Raw genomic sequence first — 22,669 nt, forward strand, 5'->3', positions numbered from 1 at the left:
TGGGTTATAGAATGATAGATAAGGCTCACACATCACGATTGGTCTTGAGAAATCCATAGGCAGTGGCTCTCAACATTTTAAGCATAATAAAGTGTGACCCGATTTCAATGAAAGTTATTGACTCATGTAAAAGTACATATGACATTTGGTGAAAAATCTGTACGCAGTGGAGGAAAATGGATATCATTTAGGCATTCAGCGTTCAAGAATTACAATAGAATATGTAAACTTTCCAAGATAATAAAACCATCCCAGGCGTGTGTTATCAATTTGTTTATTTTAATCAATTGGAAAATGCTTGTGTTTGAAATACATCTGTTGGAACGTGTGTAAAATGTACCAAAAAATACTCTTTACGAGCAAGTTTCAATTTCTACAAACTGGCTAGATCGATACTTGTATATAAAGTTGTTATCAAGGAAAGTATTACTAATTATTGAAATCAGATACATTTTAAAAATCGAGATACTTCAAATAACAAAAACATCTACAAATCATTTAATTTTTATACTTAGACCCATTTAAATTTTTACATCATAAATTTACCTGTATTTTCACTTACTTTTAAAACAATGATCTAATTTTCTTATCATATATACACATTGCAGTATTACATTAAAAATTATTCAGTTCAGCAGTGACAAAGTTAGATCAAGCATAAAGTCTCACAAACATAAATTCGAATTATTCTGTGACGTTTGACGTCATAGCTTTACAGGGTATACGTAAAGCCTCGTGTTGTACGCATCTTTTACTGTAACCATGGTACCTGACGTCTGTTCCGGCAGTCTCATACGATTCTGAGGTGTACCGCGGTGTTACCTGGATGACGTGCACTTGAGTAGAGGATCTATAACAGGTGAGTTCGTTCTTATTGGTTATCGTGATACCGACGTCCACGTTTTAAAAGAAGAACGCATGTCTGCGTGAGGTACACATGACTAGTATGCGAGTCGGCAGACTTGACTAAATTTCGTGATGCGTGGAGGTAGGCCACTATTTTTGGTGATTTTTCTCTTTTGATTATTTTTGAGATTTTTGCCTTCGTGATATCGTGTAAGAAATATTTTTCAGTTTAATTGCGGACGTATAATTACTCACTCAGTATTTCATTTTCGTGTATATTAGGATCTTATCTATTTTAATTTCCTTTAACGAAACTTTTCGTGATTTATTTGTATTTAATAAACTGTAAGTTAAAACAATTGCATGATCCTGTTGTAACTGCTAGCATACACGTGTAAGCTGTTTAACCGCGATTATGTAGATTTTTTTAATTTCCGTTCTAGAATAATGTTATGATTTCCACAGTTCGTTCCTGATGGCTCAGCAGTACCTCTTAGATATTATACCGCTAAAATTGGGTTTCGATACCCGCAGAGGACAATGCACAAATAGCTACGTTTATGCTGTTTAACAAAACAATAACAGCAAAAAATTTGACAGGGCTGTGTAACTGGAAACCAATTTTTGAAATTACTTTTTCTTTAGTATCTGTCATATACTGTTTCCATGTGATTGGAGAAACTGTTATGTGCTTTCCTCAGATATATCTTCAACTAAATACTGAAAATTTTCAACATATTTTAAAATAAGAATACCATGTCCAGGCATTGAAGAGGCTTTACTGTTAGGAAAACTTATGAGGTCAAAAATGACAAATAAGATTTTCTAGGGGTTTATGTTCATTTACTGCTTGTTAAATCCAAACTGTACAATGAACTGTATCCATTGCGAGAATCGAACCTCGCATTTAGTGTCATAAGACATTAAGTTGAAAGCTAAGCCAACAGTAGAATAAATTTCTCGCAGATATGTAAAAATCAGCTGGGTGCTTGTTCAAATAATGGAAGATTTATAACATGTATTAAGATAACATTCTCACGGCACAGCTAATTGTAATTATATTATTAGAGATAAAAATACATCGATTATAATGCTGTTTTTTTTTATTCAAAGAGTTTTTGACGGTGCAATCTGCCTTTTTAAAGATTTTATTGTATGAAGCTTCTCCTAGCCTCATCGTTTAGATGTTTTGTTTTGTTTTTGAATTTCTACGCTGTATATAACTACTCAGATGAAACTATAATAGACGAGAGTCAAAGAAGGAAAGTTGTAACTAAATAAACTGTGCTCAAATAACTATTGCAGTACACACATATACTGTAGAAATGTAATGTTAGTTTCTAATTTCTAAGTTTTTTTGAATACATTTGTGTATAAAACAAGTAAATTATGTTTAATATTGTGAAATCTGTGTTATATGTATAAACACTTATTTGTGAAAAAGGGTCGTATGTGGCCTTGTAGTAAGTGTGCCCAAACTGTAAGTTCGAGCATTCACGATATGTGTCCAAACTGTGAATCTAGTGGTTTATGGTACGCGTCCAGTTCCCACAAAATCGTACTCCACACGAGTGCGTCATAAGAGTGACAACCAAAATTCGCTCTTTGATTAGAATAGCCCAAGAGTTTGTGGTTGGTGCTTTTGACTACTTGTTTATCCCTCCAGTTTATTAGTTCAAAATTAGAGACGCATGCGTGCCAATAACCTTTGTGTAAAATCAGCTAAAAAATTCTACATATTTAACTAGCTGGTGAAGAAATGAACTAAATTGCATTTTAACTTATTATACTTTTAAGAATTTCTTGATTTAAGGAAAAATACACATTGTGGCTAATTGGAATTCGCAGTCATTAGTGGATAGTTAAAATATACTTGAATTATTTGACATAAAATCTATAGTTATTTGATGCCTCACCATATTTCTTTAAGTAACTAATTTATTGCTCACAATACGCTACGTAAATAATTCAATGAATAATATAATCATAAATAGCCATATATAAATATATCACTTTGGTTAGACAGTACACGTGCAATGTTTAAGTTAAATATAAATAAGCAACTATTTTAAATGAGTGTTGCCTGCACTATTTATTCCGGTTTCCTTTATTTGGACGAAGAGTATCTGGGGGTATACAGTTACTTCATCTTCGGTTATTTATGTGTTTATATATTTATGAGATCGCTTGTAAAGGTGATAGACGGTCATTTGTTGCTAATTTCAAAAGTTTGAAGTTTAAGCTGCAATGTTTTTCCTTTGACTCCTATCTAGCTTTTAGCTGGTCATAAAAGAACAATTACTAAAACATCAGTGGGACAAAAATAATCCGGTCATTTTTTTTACATCGCTGCAACTGAGGTTTTCATTTCTGTGTCAAACACGTGGGCTTCGGAATCATTAGCCTGTACGGAGAAACCAGACAGTGGAAAGATCAGTTATTATCTGTTTCGTTCCTTGTGCTATATTCGTGACATAAAGGTAAATGTTTGCTTTACTCAACGAAAGCCTAATGCAGTCTCATTTCTCAGTATAAAATACTTATGAAACTACTTTTAAAGACGAGAGAGTATTATTTTTACTAATTTTAAAAGTGAGTCTTTCAAAGTCTGAAATTTTATTTTAGTATTTTTCTTTTGACTTTCATCGAACTTTTGGTTGGTAATAAAAGGAGCAAACCATTTAAACGTTGATGTGACAAAAATAACCCAATGTATTCTTTTTGTAATCACAACTGATTTTGTTTTTCAGTTCTAGGTTAAACACGTGGGTTTAGAAATAATTAACCTGAAACCAGTTTCTATGTTTGTTTCTTTTTTCTTCTTGAGCACAAAGTTACAAAATGTGATATCTTTGCTATGCTCAGCACGAGTATCGAAACCCCGTTTTCAGCTTTATGTGCAGCAGGGAAGCCATTTAAGTGAGAAGCTTGGGTTTTTATTCACTTCCTTCTCTGGGTTATATTCGTAACATAAATGTAAACTTTTTTTTTTTACTTAAAGATTGTTGCAGTTTCATTAATTGACATCATGAACAAAACTTGAGGAGAAACGTGGAAAGTGCTACTGTTTCCCAGATACTGAGTGCAACACGTATTATATTGTTTGTTTCTTTTGAATTTCGCGCAAAGCTACTCGAGGACTATCTGCGCTAGTCGTCCCTAATTTAGCAGTGTAAGACTAGAGGGAAGGCAGTTAGTCATCACCACCCACCGCCAACTCTTTTACCAACGAATAGTGGGATTGACCGTAACATTATAACGCCCCCACGGCTGGGAGGGCGAGCATGTTTGGTGCTACCGGGATTCGAACCCGCGACCCTCGCATTACGAGTCGAACGCCTTAACACGCTTGGCCATCCCGGGCCCGTGTATGATATAAGACCTTCAAGATTTATGACATTCAACATCAGTTTTCTATGTTTATGAACTAAGTATTTTATCAATATTAAAAAAATAAGTATGATGTAACATATTGTTTCTCAACTTGTGTGTCACACGTGCGAAAAGTAAATAAATTAATAAATGAAATGTATCGCTATATATAAATATACATATATACTACTTGAGGATGGAAGCAAAATGTATTCTACTGTTATAAACTTTAAATTCACAGGCGAGAATCGAACTCGCGATCTCCTGTTTAACTAGGCAGTAAAAGAGATAATACCCATACCAGACATTCTGAAATATATATTTACTTCAAGTGAATTTCTCGTCATCAATAACAAAATGTATTTTGTTTTGTTGCTGTATCAGTGTGTAGGCATGAGACGTTATGCTCTAATGACTTTGTACCTCACGTCATAATGAGAGTGGTGTGCTGAGCTATGTTTTCACAGGGTGCTGGGGGGCATCCCACACAACATTTATATTAAAGTTAATGTGCCTTTGGCTAAAAAGGTTGTGAAGCACTGATCTAGCAAACAATGTATACATATATATATTAGCGAATGGAATGGTGGCCTAATTAAAACGCGTGACCTTGTGGCTGTTGTCCTAGATGTTGGTTGGATATATTACTCTTCGCTCGGCTTGCCTAACAAGCTACATACATCTATTTGGCCAATACCATGCACAGATATCCCAAGTTTTAACAGTGCTGTATTTATTCCCACTTGGGGTTAAAAACCCCAATTAATCTGAATTTTTCTAAGTAATTTCTGATTTTTAAGCTTAACGTCTCAGATGTTATTTCATTTCGTTTGTATAAAATCAGCTAATCACTCGCGAGTACTTGTGTTTTCAAACAACCTTTTATTTTTATTTATTAAACATGATTATTTGTTTTCTTTTAAACTTCCTAAATGTGCTAAAACAAACATTTAGCATGTGGTAAGTATTGACTGAAGAATGATAAACAAACACATTCTCGTATCTTATGAATTGCAGTTTTGTGAGATTAATTAAAATTATTTCCTTTTTGCATCTCATTTAACCAGTAGCTTGGCGGTAAGTCTGCAGGCCTACAACGTAACAATCCGGTTTCGATATCTGTGGTGGGCAGACCACATATAATTAATGGTATAGTTTGTGGTTTAATTAACAATGAGTTTTGCGTTTGTTGATTTTGATGAATATTTGTGAAATTTTCTCTTTTAACTTCATCACATTGTGCATTTATAGTTATTAAAATACTTTTCTTTTTCAGTTCTCGGTGCCACTTGAGACGCGTTTGCCCCCCAGTGGCACAGCGGCATGTCTGCAGACTTATAATGCTCCAAACTGGGTTTCGATACCCGTTGTGGGCAGAGTACACATAACTCATTGTGTAGTTTTATGTTTAATTCAAAACAACGCCAACAAGACGCATTTAAGAAGTACGACATTATAATGAAATCTTACGTCACCACATTTGGCCTCTTTGATACTATATTTCCCACGAATGTAATTGAATCTATATGGAAGACATAAGAAAAACACAACCAAAATTTGTGTTTGTAACTTTAAGTTTAGCGATAATTTCGAATTAAATGCAATTTTTGGAATCGATTTAAAAAGACGAAAAACTTTGATGTTGTTTGCACTCACAAATTACGAAATTAATCGTAACTCGGTGCACATCAGTTTAACACAAATATAGCAAGTTATAATTATTTGTAAGAGTTTCTAATCGAATAAATTTACTCATGAAATGTAAAAGGAAGTCTTGTACTGAAACAGACTGGATGAAGCAAGGTAAAAAAAACAACGAATAAATAATCCATGGTTCGTCATACGCGTGTTACAAAACGTTACAAACGTCACATTCACACACCAGAGAGCTATAATATTCATTCACACACATATGTAAACATCAGTATGCATTCACACGCATATTAACCTTTTATGTAACTACAATCGTCAATTCTGATTCTTTGAAATGTATTCAGCTAATTTTTCACATTATGTTATAAAGTACCAAACGAAAGTCAATTGAAAACAGCTAATCTTTATGATAATTCCAAAATTATTATTGAAGTGTTCTTAGCCTTACACCTGTATCCAGAGATTGATTTAAGACTATTTATGCTCAATTTCAAATATTTTAATAGTATAGAATTTAGTTCACATAAACAGACAAGCCACTCAAATTTCCACTATTCCAGTTCTCTACGTGCGCATAACTGTAGTTCCTTTCACTATCATGTTGTGTCATTTTATAGCAATTAGCAATATCACTTAGCAATTATATATTGCTAAGTTTGCTTAAAATTACTTTTCTGCTTCAACAGTCTGAAGCACGTTTTCAAGTAAAATGTGTTTAAGTTATTTCCACTATAATGGTTTTATCCATTGTTAAGGTGTTACCATAACCTTTAACCTCTTTGTGGTAGGGTTTTGCATTTTATTTTCACTAATAATAGTTTAGCTTAAGTTATTATATATTCAAAATTTCTTGAATGTAAGACTATCCTATTTAAAATGATAAGAAATGGTAATTTCATATCTAATTTATTATGACGTTATTTGAAGATGATGATTCAAAGAACATTGAAGCATATTCAGCTAGAGATTAGTAATGGTGTCTGTTAACGGACACCAAACATTAAAGCAATAGCTCATATTTTTACTTTTACAGCATAAGGGAGCTAAATATAGTACTGGGAGGGGCGTTTTTACTTTTCTGCGCTTGGATGACTGAAACTATTAGCTTATAACGAAAAGAGACAATGGTATATATGTATATATTTATCCAAGTGTTGCTCTAAATAAATATCAAAGAGATGCGTCACCAACTGACGTCAACTGCATGTAAATCAATATTTTAATCAGTATCGCCTTGCAACAGAGTGTAATGCACGTGAAGCTAATGTAAGGACTGCAGACGTCATTACTGCTTAAATTTTAAATGACATAGGTTGGTAAAGCGATACGTTTCTGAGGTTCTATAACGTCAAGGGATTTTATCTTTCCCAGAGGTATATTCTATGTGATTCAGTAGCTATAATAAGTTATAACACATTTTCAAAGGTGATACTGAGATCGCCTGTATTACAGAGTTGATAGATAGGTGATGTTAGAAGAACACGTAGGTTCAATAAGTCTTGATAGAAATTAAATAAAAACCTTATAAATAACCCAAGCACTTCCGAAAGGTGGACCTTTCTTTTTCAGACAAACTGGATTGAAAGATAGATTCGATTTTAATGTGAGGTTTTTTCATTATTAAAGGGCTTTTTTCTTAAAATATTGATCATAAAATGTCGATCAGCTCGAAAACAATCTGATCTCAACAATGAGGAAATAAATACTCAAATAAATTTTGGCAGAAGTCTGTTTTTTGTTAAGCAAACTTAATAATAAATTTGGTGTAATAGTCTGAACAGTACAGATATGATAAAGAAACTACACCAGACGTCTGGGTTCAGAAGATGGTTATATATAGACAATTCTCTGTCAAAGTAAAGCAGGACAGTAAAGGTTATAGGAATCATTTCAAAACTATATTACTGCTACATTGGATTATAGAAACTCCTGTTTTGGTCCTATATCAACATCTAAAGGTTTTTATACACGGGGATCTTTTGTAATATTGTTACTTTTGGAAAACGTTCACCGGACCTGTTTTATTATTTCAATCATAAATCTTAGGATACATGGGGAAGGAGATATAAGGTTTACACCCAGAATGGAGATCTGCTATCACTTGAGAAGATAAATCCAATTGTTCGTTGGAAATCTAAACGAGAAGCACCTCATCTCGCATTTTAAGCTGAACTGTGTAGATCCGTCTTTCAGAAGCTGGGCGAACTGCCCCCTAGTGGGTATTTGTAAAATTCAAGGAAGCAGTGAAGTTTGAGTGGGAGTGAGGGGCAAACAGAAAAATTTTGAGAATTTCAAAGTTATAAAGTTAAACCATAATAAATTTAGATATTTTTTTTCAATACGTTTAAGCAGAGATAATTATGTGATATGTTTGCGTCAAGTAACGTCCATCCCATTGCTTCTCGTCCATTCAGTAAACATATCTCTTTTGGCGTCACTTTCGGTACTTGTATTAATCAAGGGTGCTACGTTTACGCTAAACCTGACCCTCCCTGGTCCAAAACATAGACCGAGTCCTGATGAAGATAAAGGAACTAGAAGAGAGCGCTGCGCAGAAAGGTTGGGAAACACTGATAAAGATCGTTCTAGAAATTTCTAGTATTCCATAAGTAGCTATTTATTAACCAAATAAGAATAACATTCTTCGGGAAACATATCTAATTATAGATTGTTAAAAGATTAACAACAACACAGAAATGTTAGATATGTTTTAGAGAATTATTTTTCACAAGTCTTCATCGTCTAAGGTCCTTAAACATTTCTGTAGAATAGTACGTGCTGGAACTGATGGATGGTTTAGTTATTTACATGCATTTTTTGGTAATTTACTGTTAATTGAGTTTCGTGGCTAAAGCAATGGATAACATGGACGATGATTAGAGATGTTGAACTTGCCAGCAGCTATAATTTTGCAACTAATTAACAGGTTCGTGGTCTCTGTTCCTACATTAATTATTTACATCAGGGTTTTGATTTATCTCGACAGCCAATCTAGGTTGTCTGCTAACATGTTAGAAGAAGTATCAAGACTGGTCGCAATGTGTAAAATAGATTATGATCATGAATGACTTAAGTTTTCCTATGTACAAGTATTTTCGCTATTATATCATATCGTGCAGCAACAAGTCCCACTCTTTAATAAGTAAAACGATTATATCAGCTCGCAAACTATTCGATAGTTCATTAATAAACTATAACTTTTTTTTTGTTCTGAAGCGATACATAAAAATTCTATTCTCGAAAGATTTAAATCATTCTTATGCTAAGAATTTGCCTAATTGAAAGAGGCAATTAGAAAACCTTAAAATAATTGCAATAAATAATCTTATTGTGCATTATAATATATTCTGTAGAAGTACTAGTGATACCAAAGAGGTAGTGAGATACAATAAGGAAATAACATATACGTATATCAATGTTATATGTGAAACTTATACTTTGATACCTTATGAATCCTGAAGTAGACGTTAATTAGAATAAAAATATTTAACTCCAAAGCCGTAATTTGAACTGGTTCAAAGGAACATTTGGACAATTAATTTAAGCATATTTCCTTATCTTATGAAGGTAAAAGAGCTGCTACGCCTGTTACAGAGTTGATAAAAGAACTGTGATCTATATTTAAGGTGTGAATAATAATGAATGGTAATGTCTTCACGAGTTTTTTAAAGAGCTCTTTCAAGTTGTGGTATGAGAAGGTTTAAGAATGGGCCTGATATGGGCTGGTGGTTAGGGCACTCGGCTATATGAGCCGTAGATTCGAATCCCGTTACCAAAAATGCTCTTCCTTTTTCTTTTTTTATTTAGCCGTAGGGGCGTTATAATGGACTAGCTGCTTTCCCTCTAATCTATCACTTCAAAATTAGGGACGGCTAGAGCAGATAGCCTTCCAATACCTCGGGGCGACATTTAACAAATAAACAATCCTTAGAAATAGGTGCTGCTAATCACTAACTGATCTCTTTTAACTAAAGTTTACCTCATACATCCAGTTTGACTTACATTAATATTTTTTTCCAACTTGATATGTATGTAGATTTACACACAAAAAATTGTAACATAGAAGAAAGCATATCGCCAAAGCTCATTTTCCCTGAAATGTTGATTTCTGTCTCGTTACTTTGAAACTTTTTAACATAATAACAAATAGTTACAAAAATAGGATTTACTTCCATATTTAGCATTCAAATATCTATTATAGAAATACACGTTTCATCTACAGAACACCGCTTACTATTGTATCTATAACATGCATGAACTAAAAACAAGAAATCATATCTTCAAGAAAAAGTCACTCATTTATGTGTGTGTGTTTCCTTATAGCAAAGTCACATCGGGCTATCTGCTGAGTCCACCGATGTACTCATTCATTGTTACTTAAAAGTATAGTTAGCGATGCACTATATTGAAAGACATAATTTTACAAAGAGTGAACAATATAAAAACAACTCGCTTATTTGATGGTTAGAAACTAATTTACAGATCCAGAATTATGCCGGTAGTTTAGTGTAATTGGTGTAATAAATCCAACTGAGCAGTGGCTTACTATTAGGGAACTTATAATAGCTTTCACTGTACTAATTGTTTCTTGTTATCTCAGATACTCACAGATAACTTTTATCTTGTTTAGAAAGTGACAAGGAATTTTGTAAAGTTGTTTTTTTAGGAAACAAGTCTTTTTAGCTTGATTCTTCACCTTTGCAGTTTTGTCTAATTTATATATATATATATATATATATATATATATATATATATGTGTGTGTGTGTGTGTATATATATATTATTGTTACTACCGAATAGATCTTGACTAAATGTTTCACTATGCAAGCTAACTGGTTCTAATTACCACGTTTCAAAGCCCTTTATTACAGTTTTATGGTGTCAAACCATTCAGGAATTATTTTATATATAGTAAATCTAATTCCAAATTATACAGGGTGGCCCGTAATTCCCTACCCATCCATATATCCTATGTATCCAGTGTATCTGTGTGCTGTCCTTCATTCTCGCTGTATAATATTATGCGACGCCATGTTCTGTGAGACATTTTCCTCAACATAACAGGGGTTATTGTTCCAAATGCCGCGGTAACAGCTGTCTTCAGCTCAACATTACTATTATAACGTTGTTTAGACACAACATATGGATGGGTAGGGACTTACGGGCCACCCTGTACTATGTAGAATATGTAACAGGTGTTTACTGAAGCGTTCGTTTCCTAGTAAAACTGATGGCTTTCGTTTCGATGGTAAATTTGATCAAATGGAGAATCAATGGGCCAGAATTAAGTTCTGCTATTCTGTAAAATAAATTCTTAAAATAAATTGAGAGTGATTTTTCCAAGAAAAGTTTATATATCATTTCCGCAGTAAAAAACAACATAGTTTTACGTGACTGTACGTAATTTTGATGATAGAACCTTTCATTATCAATATCTACAAATTATATGAGTTTTATATTACGTTCAAATACATTACGACAGATAAGTTGAAAATTTAGTATTAAAATGAATGGAAATCAATACTTGAATGTTTTTTTCAATTTTCCAGTATTTCCCTTTCCTTATCCAACATATATTAAATAATTCAGAACCCTGATAGTAAGGTATTTAGTCTTACAACTTGTTCCTTTAGCTCTATGCCTATAAACGTTTGTGAAATATAAATTATTCTGTAATTTAAGTATTAAATATTAAACAAACTTTTTTCATCTTCTTTTAATTACGTGTGTAGAGAACTGCGCTGAGACATCACCACATCCTTTACTATTGGGAATCTTTAAAATTTTATACTTGTTAAACATTACATATGATGAATTCGTCAAATTACCATGTTTCAGTAGACGACTGTTACATATTCTACATAGTATAATTTTGAATTAAGTTTACTACACATTATTGTTCTGAGATAATAGACATTATTTGTATGTATATAGTTTAGCAATATTTTCCGCTTGCACTTTTGATCCGCGCATGCTCGATTTATGTGTTTGAGAACGTCTGTAGTTTGTCCCGAAATTCAGGTTATAAACATATGCATTTGATATTGATAAATTATACTGTTTGTGTGTGAAAAGAGTTAGTGATAGTAATATATCAGTATTGCATATTTATTTTAAAAATTAATAAACAATTCAATAAATGATATCTTACAATATAAGAACGCCTTTAACTGAGGCACAAAAAATTAAAGAGTTTTGAATATTTTCTAACCACGGGTCTTAATTTAAGGTGTTTATTGCCATTTGTTGTATTTTTCAGAATTTTTAGGATATTTGGAAAGTGGTACACAGTATACTTCACAGTGTCAACTATTGACTTGAGAATCCAATTTATTATATATATATATATATATACTCGACTATTTGATCTACCAAGAGAACAGCAAAAATCGTCGGATAATTCTAAGTGACGTCTTCCACTCCGTAAGAAAAAAGCGTCATCTAGTTCTATAACACCAAGTGATTTGAAAACGAAGAAAATTTAAAATGGGTCGAAAAAAAATACGCATTTCAAAGATTACCGACGACCGCAACAGACAGGTAAACACAATAATGTTTAGTGCGACATTTTTAAAATAAAGCATGACATTTTTTATTAAATTAATTGGTTTTACTAGACAGCAGAATACGTTTTTATGAGAGTAATTTATACATCACACAGACTTTCTAAATTTAGTTTTAGTAGTTTCCTGTACAGCAGTACGAAAATGTGATGGCAGTATTAAATAACTAGAATGATGTTGAAAGCCAATCTTGCAGTAATAGTCAGTAAATTAAACTAATATTCAAAAGAATCTTATAATCAATGTATTATTTAATAACAGTGAGAACAATAAATATTTTATTTTAAACTTTGGAATTTTTAATTAAAATATTGCATCACTCAAAATATATCATTTTAAACTTCTGACAGAATAAACTTTTTTTTGAAACTAAATTGTCATCAAAACCAACTCACAGAATAACCTATTTGTATGCAATTCTTTACAAACAGTATTTTAAATTTATATTTTTATACATTTGTAATGCTATTTTGGCTCATTTTGCAAAGCTGAAATCATGATACAACCTACTAAATGACTGTTATGACTTCAACAACAGTTTACTCACCACATAGATTTATTTATCACTGTCCAATCTGTATTTAGTCCATTAATTTTTTATCGTTTTCAACAACCGTTTGCGTACAAACAGTACTTACATGTTTTGTTTTGTTTTTCATTCTGAACAGGTGACGTTTACTAAACGAAAGTTCGGGCTGATGAAGAAGGCATACGAGTTGAGCGTCCTTTGTAACTGTGAGATTGCACTGATAATCTTTAATAATACCAACAAACTGTTCCAGTATGCTAGCACAGATATGGATAAGGTATTGCTGAAATACACTGAATATAGTGAACCACATGAAAGCAGGACAAATAATGATATAGCAGCGGTAAGTACAGAAAATAAATGAGAGATTTTAATATATATTGACATTGCTTATTTGTTATTTGAATTTCGCGCAAAGCTACACGAGGCCGTCCCTCATTTAGCAGTGTAAGACTAGAGGGAAGGCAGCTAGTCATCACCACCCACCGCCAACTCTTGGGCTACTCTTTTACCAACGAATAGTGGGATTGACCGAAACATTATAACGTCCCCACGGCTGAAAGGGCGAGCATGTTTGGTGCGACGGGGATTCGAACCTGCGACCCTCAGATTACAATTCGAACGCCTTAACCCACCTGGCCATGCCGGACCATATTGACATTGCATATATATATTTATTGACATTGTATATATATAAAAGCACAATGAAATGTTTTTTATTCCTTTTGTTTGTGATTTGAAGATTCATTATTATTAACAAGAATATTTTAATTATAGGCAATCTTCAGAAAAGAACACAAAAATGCAAACAACGAATGCAGTAGCCCTGACATTGATTTTGATGAAACTTCTTTTCCCCTGCTAAAAGATACCAGATATGATCAATTAAAGGAAGATTTAAATCCAGTAATATCCCAAAGTCCAAATGCACAAACAAACAGAGTAGGGAAACTTTGTGTATTTTAATTACGTATTGTTTTTTATTCGTGTGAAACACACTATTTAAAAGCAAAGAGTAAAGGCAATGATATTTATTTAAACTACTTCTTGGATTCAGAGTAAATCAAAAAGTATTTTTTTAACATTCAACTTTCCGTCTCTGTAACCAAATACATATGTGTATTAATGGAGTGAAATATATTTTTGGTTATTTCAATGACATAAATAATGAATTTGAATTAAGTTTCATAGCATATATATCATATATAAAGATATGTGTTCGTGTGCGTAGTTTACAGTTACACCTTTGGAAGTTATAAGTGGTACCAGATCAATGCAAAGTCTATTGTGAAAATGATGCACACTTGGTTCTTGGTTTTCTTAATTTAAATTCTAAACTTGTTTTGGAGAAATTATTTATTGCAACTTTAACCAATTATTGTTCAATTGTTTCTATTAGCTGCAGCAGACAAATGTGCATCCCATAGCAGAGCTAGATGTGGTTTCAGCTCCTTTCAGCCATCCTGTACATGAAACAAACAACCCTTGTCAAATTATGCACCTGTCACCACAAGTGTCACCCCAAGCAACACATAGTCCCAGCTTCAGTCCTGCAGGTAAATTAGGTGAAGTTATTTTGTGGTAGTTTTCTGAATATATGTGTGCATAAAAATTACAATATAAGCCATTTATTTTAAGTAATTAGATAATTGCCTTGGATATTGAAAAACAAAAGAATCGACTGACACATAATACTCATACAGGTAGTTAGACAAAAATTAACATATTTTTATGCTGAACATATTATGGAATAAATAATGTTAATATTTCATTCTCTTTTATGATTTCCAGCTATTTCCAACGTATTAAACCAAACTCGTGTAAAGTGTGTCACAACTCTGATTTTTCATAGATTAATCCCCTTACTGGCAGTTGAAACGGTTTTGAGCATCGAAAAGTTTTTACTGTAAATCTTTTTATTTTATTTTGAAAAGTTATATTATTATAGGTACATTTTAAAGCCTAACTTTTTTATTAATAATATTTATGACACCATTAGGACTTATGCCAAAATATTACCTATTGGTGACTTCTTAGTAATAGCAGTGGGAAAGCAGAGATTTTCAATTAAGTGTGATCTGAAATCTAAACAAATCATATAAATTTAGAAAAGAAACATTTGTGTTCTACAAAGATTGAGTATGCTATATAAAAATTGTTTTGAACATGCTAATTAGCTAGCCACTTGAAAACCACAGTTGATATAATATCATTGTGGAACGGCACGTGTTCAAATTACACTTTGACATTGTTTGCATCTGCAGTGTGATGTCAACAAAATTTATCATTTTTGGAAAAGGAATAAACATTCATTCCCATTACAAAAAACATGCACGTACTCAAATCATAAAGATATGTTCAGATTGGGGACATAGAACTTTCAAGACGTGAATATCTCTTGCACTTCATGTTTATTGGTAACAGAATGAAATGGATCAACTTTTGGTACGGGATCAATCAGAAAAAGTTCTGTTACAAGTAATACCATTACAGTGGTAAAAGAAGTACGGCCTCTTGCAATAAGTGAAAACCCATGAGTTCAGTAGCAAAACCAACTGTCTGTCAAAACAACAGTTAACAGGTAATCAGGAAGAATCTATATCTAGAAAAGACACCAATGGAGTTTGGGTTCATTAAGATAAGATCTTTATACATACCTCTAATTCAACCTCAAGTTACTAGAAAACGAAACAGATAGTCAATCTATTCCATAAAAAATATATTCAAGTCAAGTCGACGGAAGCAGCGCCTATGGATTTCTCTACAATCACAATGTGGAAATGGCACTGGGAACCATTATTTTTGTACACTGGATGGATTGTGAAAAGTGTGAAGGATGCAGTAGTGTACTTTGGACCTGATAGACTTATGCTAGAATCATTGACCTGACAAGGCAACATGAAGAAACTTCATAATCATTTTAATATAACTTACTGAACTGCTGTTTACTTAGTTACATCTTATATATTTATTAGCTGTTCAACAAAATCATAGGCTTAATTAAACAGTAAACTAACCATAACCTGTTTCAAAATGCTTTGCAATTTTTTTTATTATTATCATTTGTACCTGCAGATAATATTTTAGAAGATCCTCGGTTAACTCCGCAAGAATATCATCATCCTTCTCATGATATGAGTATGGCCATGAGAAACAGTTCACCTCATGAATTCAGTAGCAAACATCAAAGGGCTTATTGTAGGCAACAATTCTCTCATACTCAAAATGAGAACCAATCAAATGGCCAGTTTATGGTTTCCAATGCAAGTGGCCAAGTTGGTAACACAATGGTAAGTCAATGAAACTATATTAGCAAAACTTACACCTCTTAACAGCATAATTAGTGATAGAATTTTATAAATTTTACATGCCAAAAAATGAAAATCTGATAAAAATATTTTTGATTTGTCACTGAACATCTATACGAATATGATCAAGCAGCATTACGATAGTTTAATCATTTTAAGTGTATATTTAGCTACATTTTGTCCTTTGTTATTATTATTATTATTAAATGTCGTACTGGCATTCTTTATCATTGTAACTATACGTCATTAGGAATATTTTGTAACCAGCATCAATGGTGAGACGAAAATAACATAAATAACTATTAAGTTTAAACAAACGAAACTTATACAGTGATTGGGTATCCACTATTCATGATTCCCAGTTAGTCAGTGGTAAGTCTAAAGGCTTATAACTAAGAATAAAGCTTTGATACCAGTTGTGGGCATAACATAGATTACTTATTGTATAGCTTGCTGTTTAACAATGAATATACAGACCATTCTTCAGGATGCCCAGTTAAAAAACAGAAATGCTCACATCTATGTCCATTTTTAAAAGGAGAGTCATTGTTAATATAAAGTGTTCTTAGCTTCTTACTATTAGATAATTTTTCTCTTAAAATCACTGGTGTTTCTATAATATAATTAACTGAGTCATAGAAATTAATTTAAATGATAGAACAAAATCTATAGTTTAGTGTGTTTAGAGTTTTTAAAATATATCCTATTCTGAAATATTTCTATGTATTTTACTTTTGCCTCATAGCTTTCTGCCTCACTGAGTATGTGACACGTTTTCCTTAAAAATATCTTTATTGCTTTCAACTTATATGCATATACTACTGATATTCCAATTATTTTTTTACTTTGTGTTTGTAGCCTCAAAACGTGATCAATTCGCCTATTACTTCTTTACAAATGACGTCACAAATGTGTGAAGTTGGCAACTATCCTTCCAACAGTCCTTCTTCGTTTCATTCAGGTTTGTATTTATGTTTTAAACAACTATTTTACATTTTATTTATTAGCTGAGTGGAAATACACAATTTAAAAATCTAAATGCAGGATATATAGCGTAATTTTACTTCTATTCAGAGTTAACTTCAGTTATGTTTAAAACTTTTAGTATATAAACACAACAATATCAAATAATGAGTGTGTTACATTTCAGAGTATACGTTCATTTAGGTTTTTTTTTTAAAGCATAGATTTTCCGATTTATTAGCAAGCAGTGTAATAAATGAAAACACTGAATAATTCGTGTCTATTATCCATGCAGATAATTTCCAGCTTAATTCCGAGTTGAATCTCCAAAGTTACCATTCACCAAGTCCACTTAACAGCTGGTCGCTAGGAGATCAGAGACTATTATCTCCTCTTAGTGCCACCAAAAGGTGAGTTAAACACCTGTGTTAACTACAATTTATTCCCTGTTGAATTTAGATTAACAATTCCTAATGAAGTTCCTATTTTATACGTTTATACTGTTTCTTATTTTCAAAAATTAATATCACTTCTTTATTTAGCACATAGGCTAATAATGGATTACACTACTCGATAAAAATAAGGTTTATATAATCGAAGTGCGAATTTCTTTCATTAATTTGCTCATAATTATTTGCGGTTGCACATTAGTGAAAATTATAATATTTGTTGAAGGTTAATATAAATATTTTTGTTGCAAAAGAAAGGTTTAAACAATATACACGTTTTGTATACGAGAAAGTGAATTAAGATGGAAATATACAGCTAACATTTCACTTTTTTGTCTTATGATCAGTTGGTAGAAATACAGAATCTCCTATATCGAATATACGTTTTACAATTCCTGAAAGAAATATTGATATCATTGATTTCGGAGTTGCTGTTTTTATCATTAGTTCTTAGCTTGTTATACTCAAATTCTTCTATTACTTTTTTTTTTCAGTTCTCATGCATTAAATAATGGACCACATCATGTTTCAGTCAATAATACATCTCCAACTCCATCTAACTCGCCACGTGATGTAAGGATTAAAAACGAACCTGTTTCACCTCCTCATGACGTCACGTCTTCTTTAATGCTAGATCAACGTTTGTCAGGTGATCAGTTCAGTATTTCCTCTTGTTCATCAGCATTTGGATGTGGACAGTTTGAAATTATGTCAATCAAAAGACCACGTCTTTCACTTGACGTGTGGGCTATGTAGTTCAAAAGGTCAAGGGATCAATTCTATATTACTACTTCTTCAACAGAAAAACTGTGATCCTTTAGTCGTGTCATAACGAGATATGTTTAGTTTAAAGAATGATCTCAGTCAGCAAATGACATACTAAAACGTCTTTCTCCAAATATTGACTACGGTTTTTCGTGACGTATGTCACAGAAAAGAAAAGAAAACTGGATTGTGTATTAAACGGTCTGTGTATAAAATAATCATAACTGTGAGAAGAAAGAAACGATAACATAAAACTACTCATTTATTAAAAGATGTTTTTCAGATGGCTCTACGTGAGTCAATCGGCCTTTTTTATATCAGTCTCTCCATATAATTATTCATCATATGAAAAAATGGAACTGAAGATGAAGACATTTAATAACTGCGATGAAGGTCTATATACTTGAGAGAAGAGGCATTTTTTGAATCTCCAACATTTGCACTAAAAATCTTTATATTAATTTCTTTTTCTATTCTAATTCAGTCAAACAATAACGTGGGACACTTGGGGAGAATAGCAAAGTCTTAAAATGAGTGTCCATAAAACAAGTTTCAATCAACAGCTGTTTATTTAATTTTTTTCAAACGAGTTGAAACTTATAATCGTCAAGCACATGTGATTAACGTAAATTCACTGTTTAGCTCAAAAATAGTTATGAAGTTTATCACAGTATTCTAGTTATGAAATTCACGTGCAACGTGTAAATTTAATAGCAACTAAACTTAATAAGTTATTTGAAGTGTCCATTGTAATTTAAGAACATTATAATACACGTTTTATTACTTCATGCTGGTAATTGTTCAGAGAGTTGTGAGCATGCTTCACACATGCTGTTTTTACTTCACTGTAATAACTGTTGAGTGTTACGAGCACACCTACACCTGTACATATTCATGTCGCACATGTGTGATAAACCTCCAGTGGTTTTACTAATCAGTTTATGTTTTGTTAAACATTTGTCAGTTAGATACCGGATAATACTCAATGTTTAAAAATATACGTACGTAACTGATAGGTTTTCCTTGATTGCATAAATAAATTTTCCGGCTAAGAAAAAAAAAAGTACTAATAAAAGCATCTTGTTTAAAAGTTCAATGGTTGCAAGAAATAGAAACTTAAGATTTTCATAAAATAATTAAAATATCTTAGGTAAAAGTAGAGATGCATTAATGAATCGTATATTTCGGTTTCTGTGATGGTGATAGTGAAGTATTAAAAATACTGCATGTGTATACAATACCTATAAATAAAATGGATACGTAACAACAGAAATGTATTTGGTGGACTCAGCAGATATCCTAATGTGGCTTTGCTATAAGAAAATACACATAGAAGTATATCATTTCGGTTTCATATGATAGTGATAATGAATGAGGCATTTGCACTAACTATTAACAATACAGCGTGTGTAAACAATAACTATAAATAAAATGGAGACGTAGTAACAAAAATGTATTTCTAATAGTTAGAAAGTTTAAGAAATTAATTAATTATTTATTTTTAAAGGTTTGGAGTGCACATTGAGGTTGTTGTTTGTACTTATTTCAATGTTTGATTTTATTCCATTTGCTTTCTGAATGTTAAAATTGTATTTGTTGTGCAACCTCAGAGTTACTCGCTCTTCGCTTTTGCGCAATTTGATTTTTACGAAAACACAAATATCGTTAATATAATATGAAATATTTCTAGCAGGACGAGGTCTGCCTTGCACTTTAAAACATAGTACACAATATTCAAGTGTTTTACTGTAAATGTTTAAAATTGTAAGTTTTTAAACAACATATTAAAGCTCTTGTTTTGTTGTTTATTACTGTTAGGGTTAAACTATAAAAAAATTCTTACAACAAAAATGCATATGAATATGGCACAATATAAAGATTTGTGGAAGAAATTCAATGTTATATATATATAAAACTGAGAAGGTTTCGGATAATACCATGAAATAAATGTAAGGACATGTAATTTTAATAATCAATATGGCTACGTCACCTTAAGTTTTACGATTTATTTTAGAGGAAACGATTTCAAATAATCTTTAAGTTTCGTCACCGAAAATTTCAAGTTTGTTTATATTTTTACCGCTACTTATTAAAATGTACACAATGCCGGAATGTATCTTTTGTTCAACAGTTAAAATTATATCATTTGTAATTTCATGTACAAATATCTTTCAAATCGGTAAAAAAAATAAGTGATGGATTAGGAGGGTAAACACCTGATATGATGCAGTATTTTTAATATAGTGGTTTGGTTTATAAAAATCAGAGCTGCAAGTTTTCAGTACTCATTGTTCACTTATTTCTTCGTGCTTGGAATTATTTGCAAGCGAAATGTAGTATATGTGATTACGTTGTTGTTTAAAACTGATGTACATATATCAAATATTGTTTTCTTTTACTCTTTCTCATCTCTGTTTATTCTATGTTGGTTTTTGACGTGTTTTCTAACAAATATAATAAAATAATCTAACCTAATTTGGTGTTTTTCTTTTCATTCAATAAATTCTTCTATACTTATTCACTTTGAAGCGTCCTTCGCTGGTGGAGCGGTAAGTCTACGAATTTACAACGCTAAAATCAGCGGTTCGATTACCCTCCATGAACTCAGCAGATAACCCGATGTGGCTTTGCTATAATAAAACACACCTACACAAAGTTTAAAGCAGTACTATTTAGCCGAATATTAAAGAAAAACTGTCATTCTAATTTTAAACAGTTAACAGAAGAACACACTTCCGAACCTTCTTTGCCTTGCTTCTCACAAGCTTGATTCACTTATAACCACCTACCCCCTAACACATACACATTTTACTAGTGACGCCTAAGTTCCTGTAACAATCTCGATCTCGTTGAAATGTATGCTGATGTAAATCAACGCATCTAATGAAAGACACTAACACGATTTTAGAGACTCACCACTTCGTCGTAGTCCACTTTCTCATGTTAGGCCGCGTTCTATCTGATGTCCATGAATTTTGACAATAACACTGCAGTATAGTTTCTGTTGAAAAAAGCTGTCGTAAGGATGTCATGTCTAAAGCACACACACATATATCCTCCCTGAATAGTTTCCATAAATCAGTTAGCATACAAAGACAACATAGAAATCCAAAGCTGTTGCATACAGTAACTTAATCAGTATGTTTTCATATGGAATATCCTGAATACCTCTTTCATTCTCCAAATATTTGATCTTAACAATTTCATGGACATGTCAGTTTTTAAGCTGGAGATTCTTGTTCATTATGTTGTCAACTGCTGCTTGAGAAATGTGAACAGCTTTTACAATTAAACTTTGTGTTCATTATTCTCACTTTTTACAAGATACTGCACTTTAATTACCACAAATGGGTATGAATTGTTGTAGGTTTCTTTCTAGGTAGTCCTCTTGTCTCACGTTTATCATATACAATTGTTTTCCGATCTGAACACACCTTTATGATTTGAGAGCACGAAAACTTTGCAACAAAAAACACTTTTACATATTCTACCCCAAAACAGCCAATTTGCACAGGCATTACACCACCCACAAAACGACAAACAATGCCAAAAGGTAGTTCTGCTGTATATTATTCCACTGTAACTTTAAAACCATCAAATAACGTAAACAAAATGGTTACATTAGGTAGAGTATATATTTTCTGTCTGAAGAAATCAAACAAGTGATTTTTTAAAACTTTTAACAAAGTTTAATATTCTAAAAAACATCATGGTTTCAAAATATATCACTTTGGCCTTGGTATTGGTAAACATGAGGATGCGTTGTCTCAAGTTCATTGGATAGTTTTTCAATGAATGTATGCATGAGGAAGTCCTTATGATCTGCAGCGGCTATTGTCATATCAATGGTAAAAATCATTCACATAAGTAACCAATCTGACATGCCACCTCTTTTCTGGTCTTAAACTTGATTTAGTAAATTACATGATTCTTATCATTGCCAAGTAAGTAGCGGAGTTAAATAGTGACAGTTTTATGTAGTTATTAAGTTGTTTTTTGTCTAAATGGTCAACAAATTTTACATCTGGACCAACCAAGGTCAAAAGCAAACATTATACAGCCTTGTTTGGAGTCCAACTATTCCATACAATGACCTGTTTGAAATACCTCAGGAACCAATACAAGTCTTTCTTCGCATTTTTGTTGAGTTTCAGGGGAGTGATTTGTTTGACGTCATACACGTGGCAGTGCATACTAGGCTAAAACATCTACCTATTGCAA

At 32.2% G+C, this 22,669-nt stretch overlaps 1 protein-coding gene across 1 annotated transcript; it reads left to right on the plus strand.

The window, feature by feature from the left end:
• Positions 1–849: 849 nt before the first annotated feature.
• LOC143249739 (myocyte-specific enhancer factor 2-like) lies at positions 850–20,910 on the plus strand. Its single transcript, XM_076500072.1, has 9 exons — positions 850–988; positions 12,131–12,411; positions 13,103–13,306; positions 13,741–13,905; positions 14,363–14,513; positions 16,033–16,253; positions 17,130–17,232; positions 17,530–17,644; positions 18,178–20,910. Exons 2-9 carry the CDS (start codon positions 12,358–12,360, stop codon positions 18,437–18,439), a joined length of 1,275 nt encoding a protein of 424 aa, XP_076356187.1. The 5' UTR covers positions 850–988; positions 12,131–12,357; the 3' UTR covers positions 18,440–20,910.
• The last annotated feature ends 1,759 nt before the right edge of the window (positions 20,911–22,669 follow it).

This window comes from Tachypleus tridentatus, chromosome 4 (assembly GCF_004210375.1).
Source record: "Tachypleus tridentatus isolate NWPU-2018 chromosome 4, ASM421037v1, whole genome shotgun sequence".
NCBI classification, from domain to species: domain Eukaryota; kingdom Metazoa; phylum Arthropoda; class Merostomata; order Xiphosura; family Limulidae; genus Tachypleus; species Tachypleus tridentatus.

Excerpts from the sequence above, each read along its gene's own strand:
- LOC143249739 (XM_076500072.1), top strand. The coding sequence starts at position 12,358 with ATGGGTCGAAAAAAAATACGCATTTCAAAGATTACCGACGACCGCAAC. Across the intron at positions 12,412-13,102 it reads CCGACGACCGCAACAGACAG|GTGACGTTTACTAAACGAAA; the intron begins GTAAACACAATA and ends CATTCTGAACAG. Across the intron at positions 13,307-13,740 it reads CAAATAATGATATAGCAGCG|GCAATCTTCAGAAAAGAACA; the intron begins GTAAGTACAGAA and ends TTTTAATTATAG.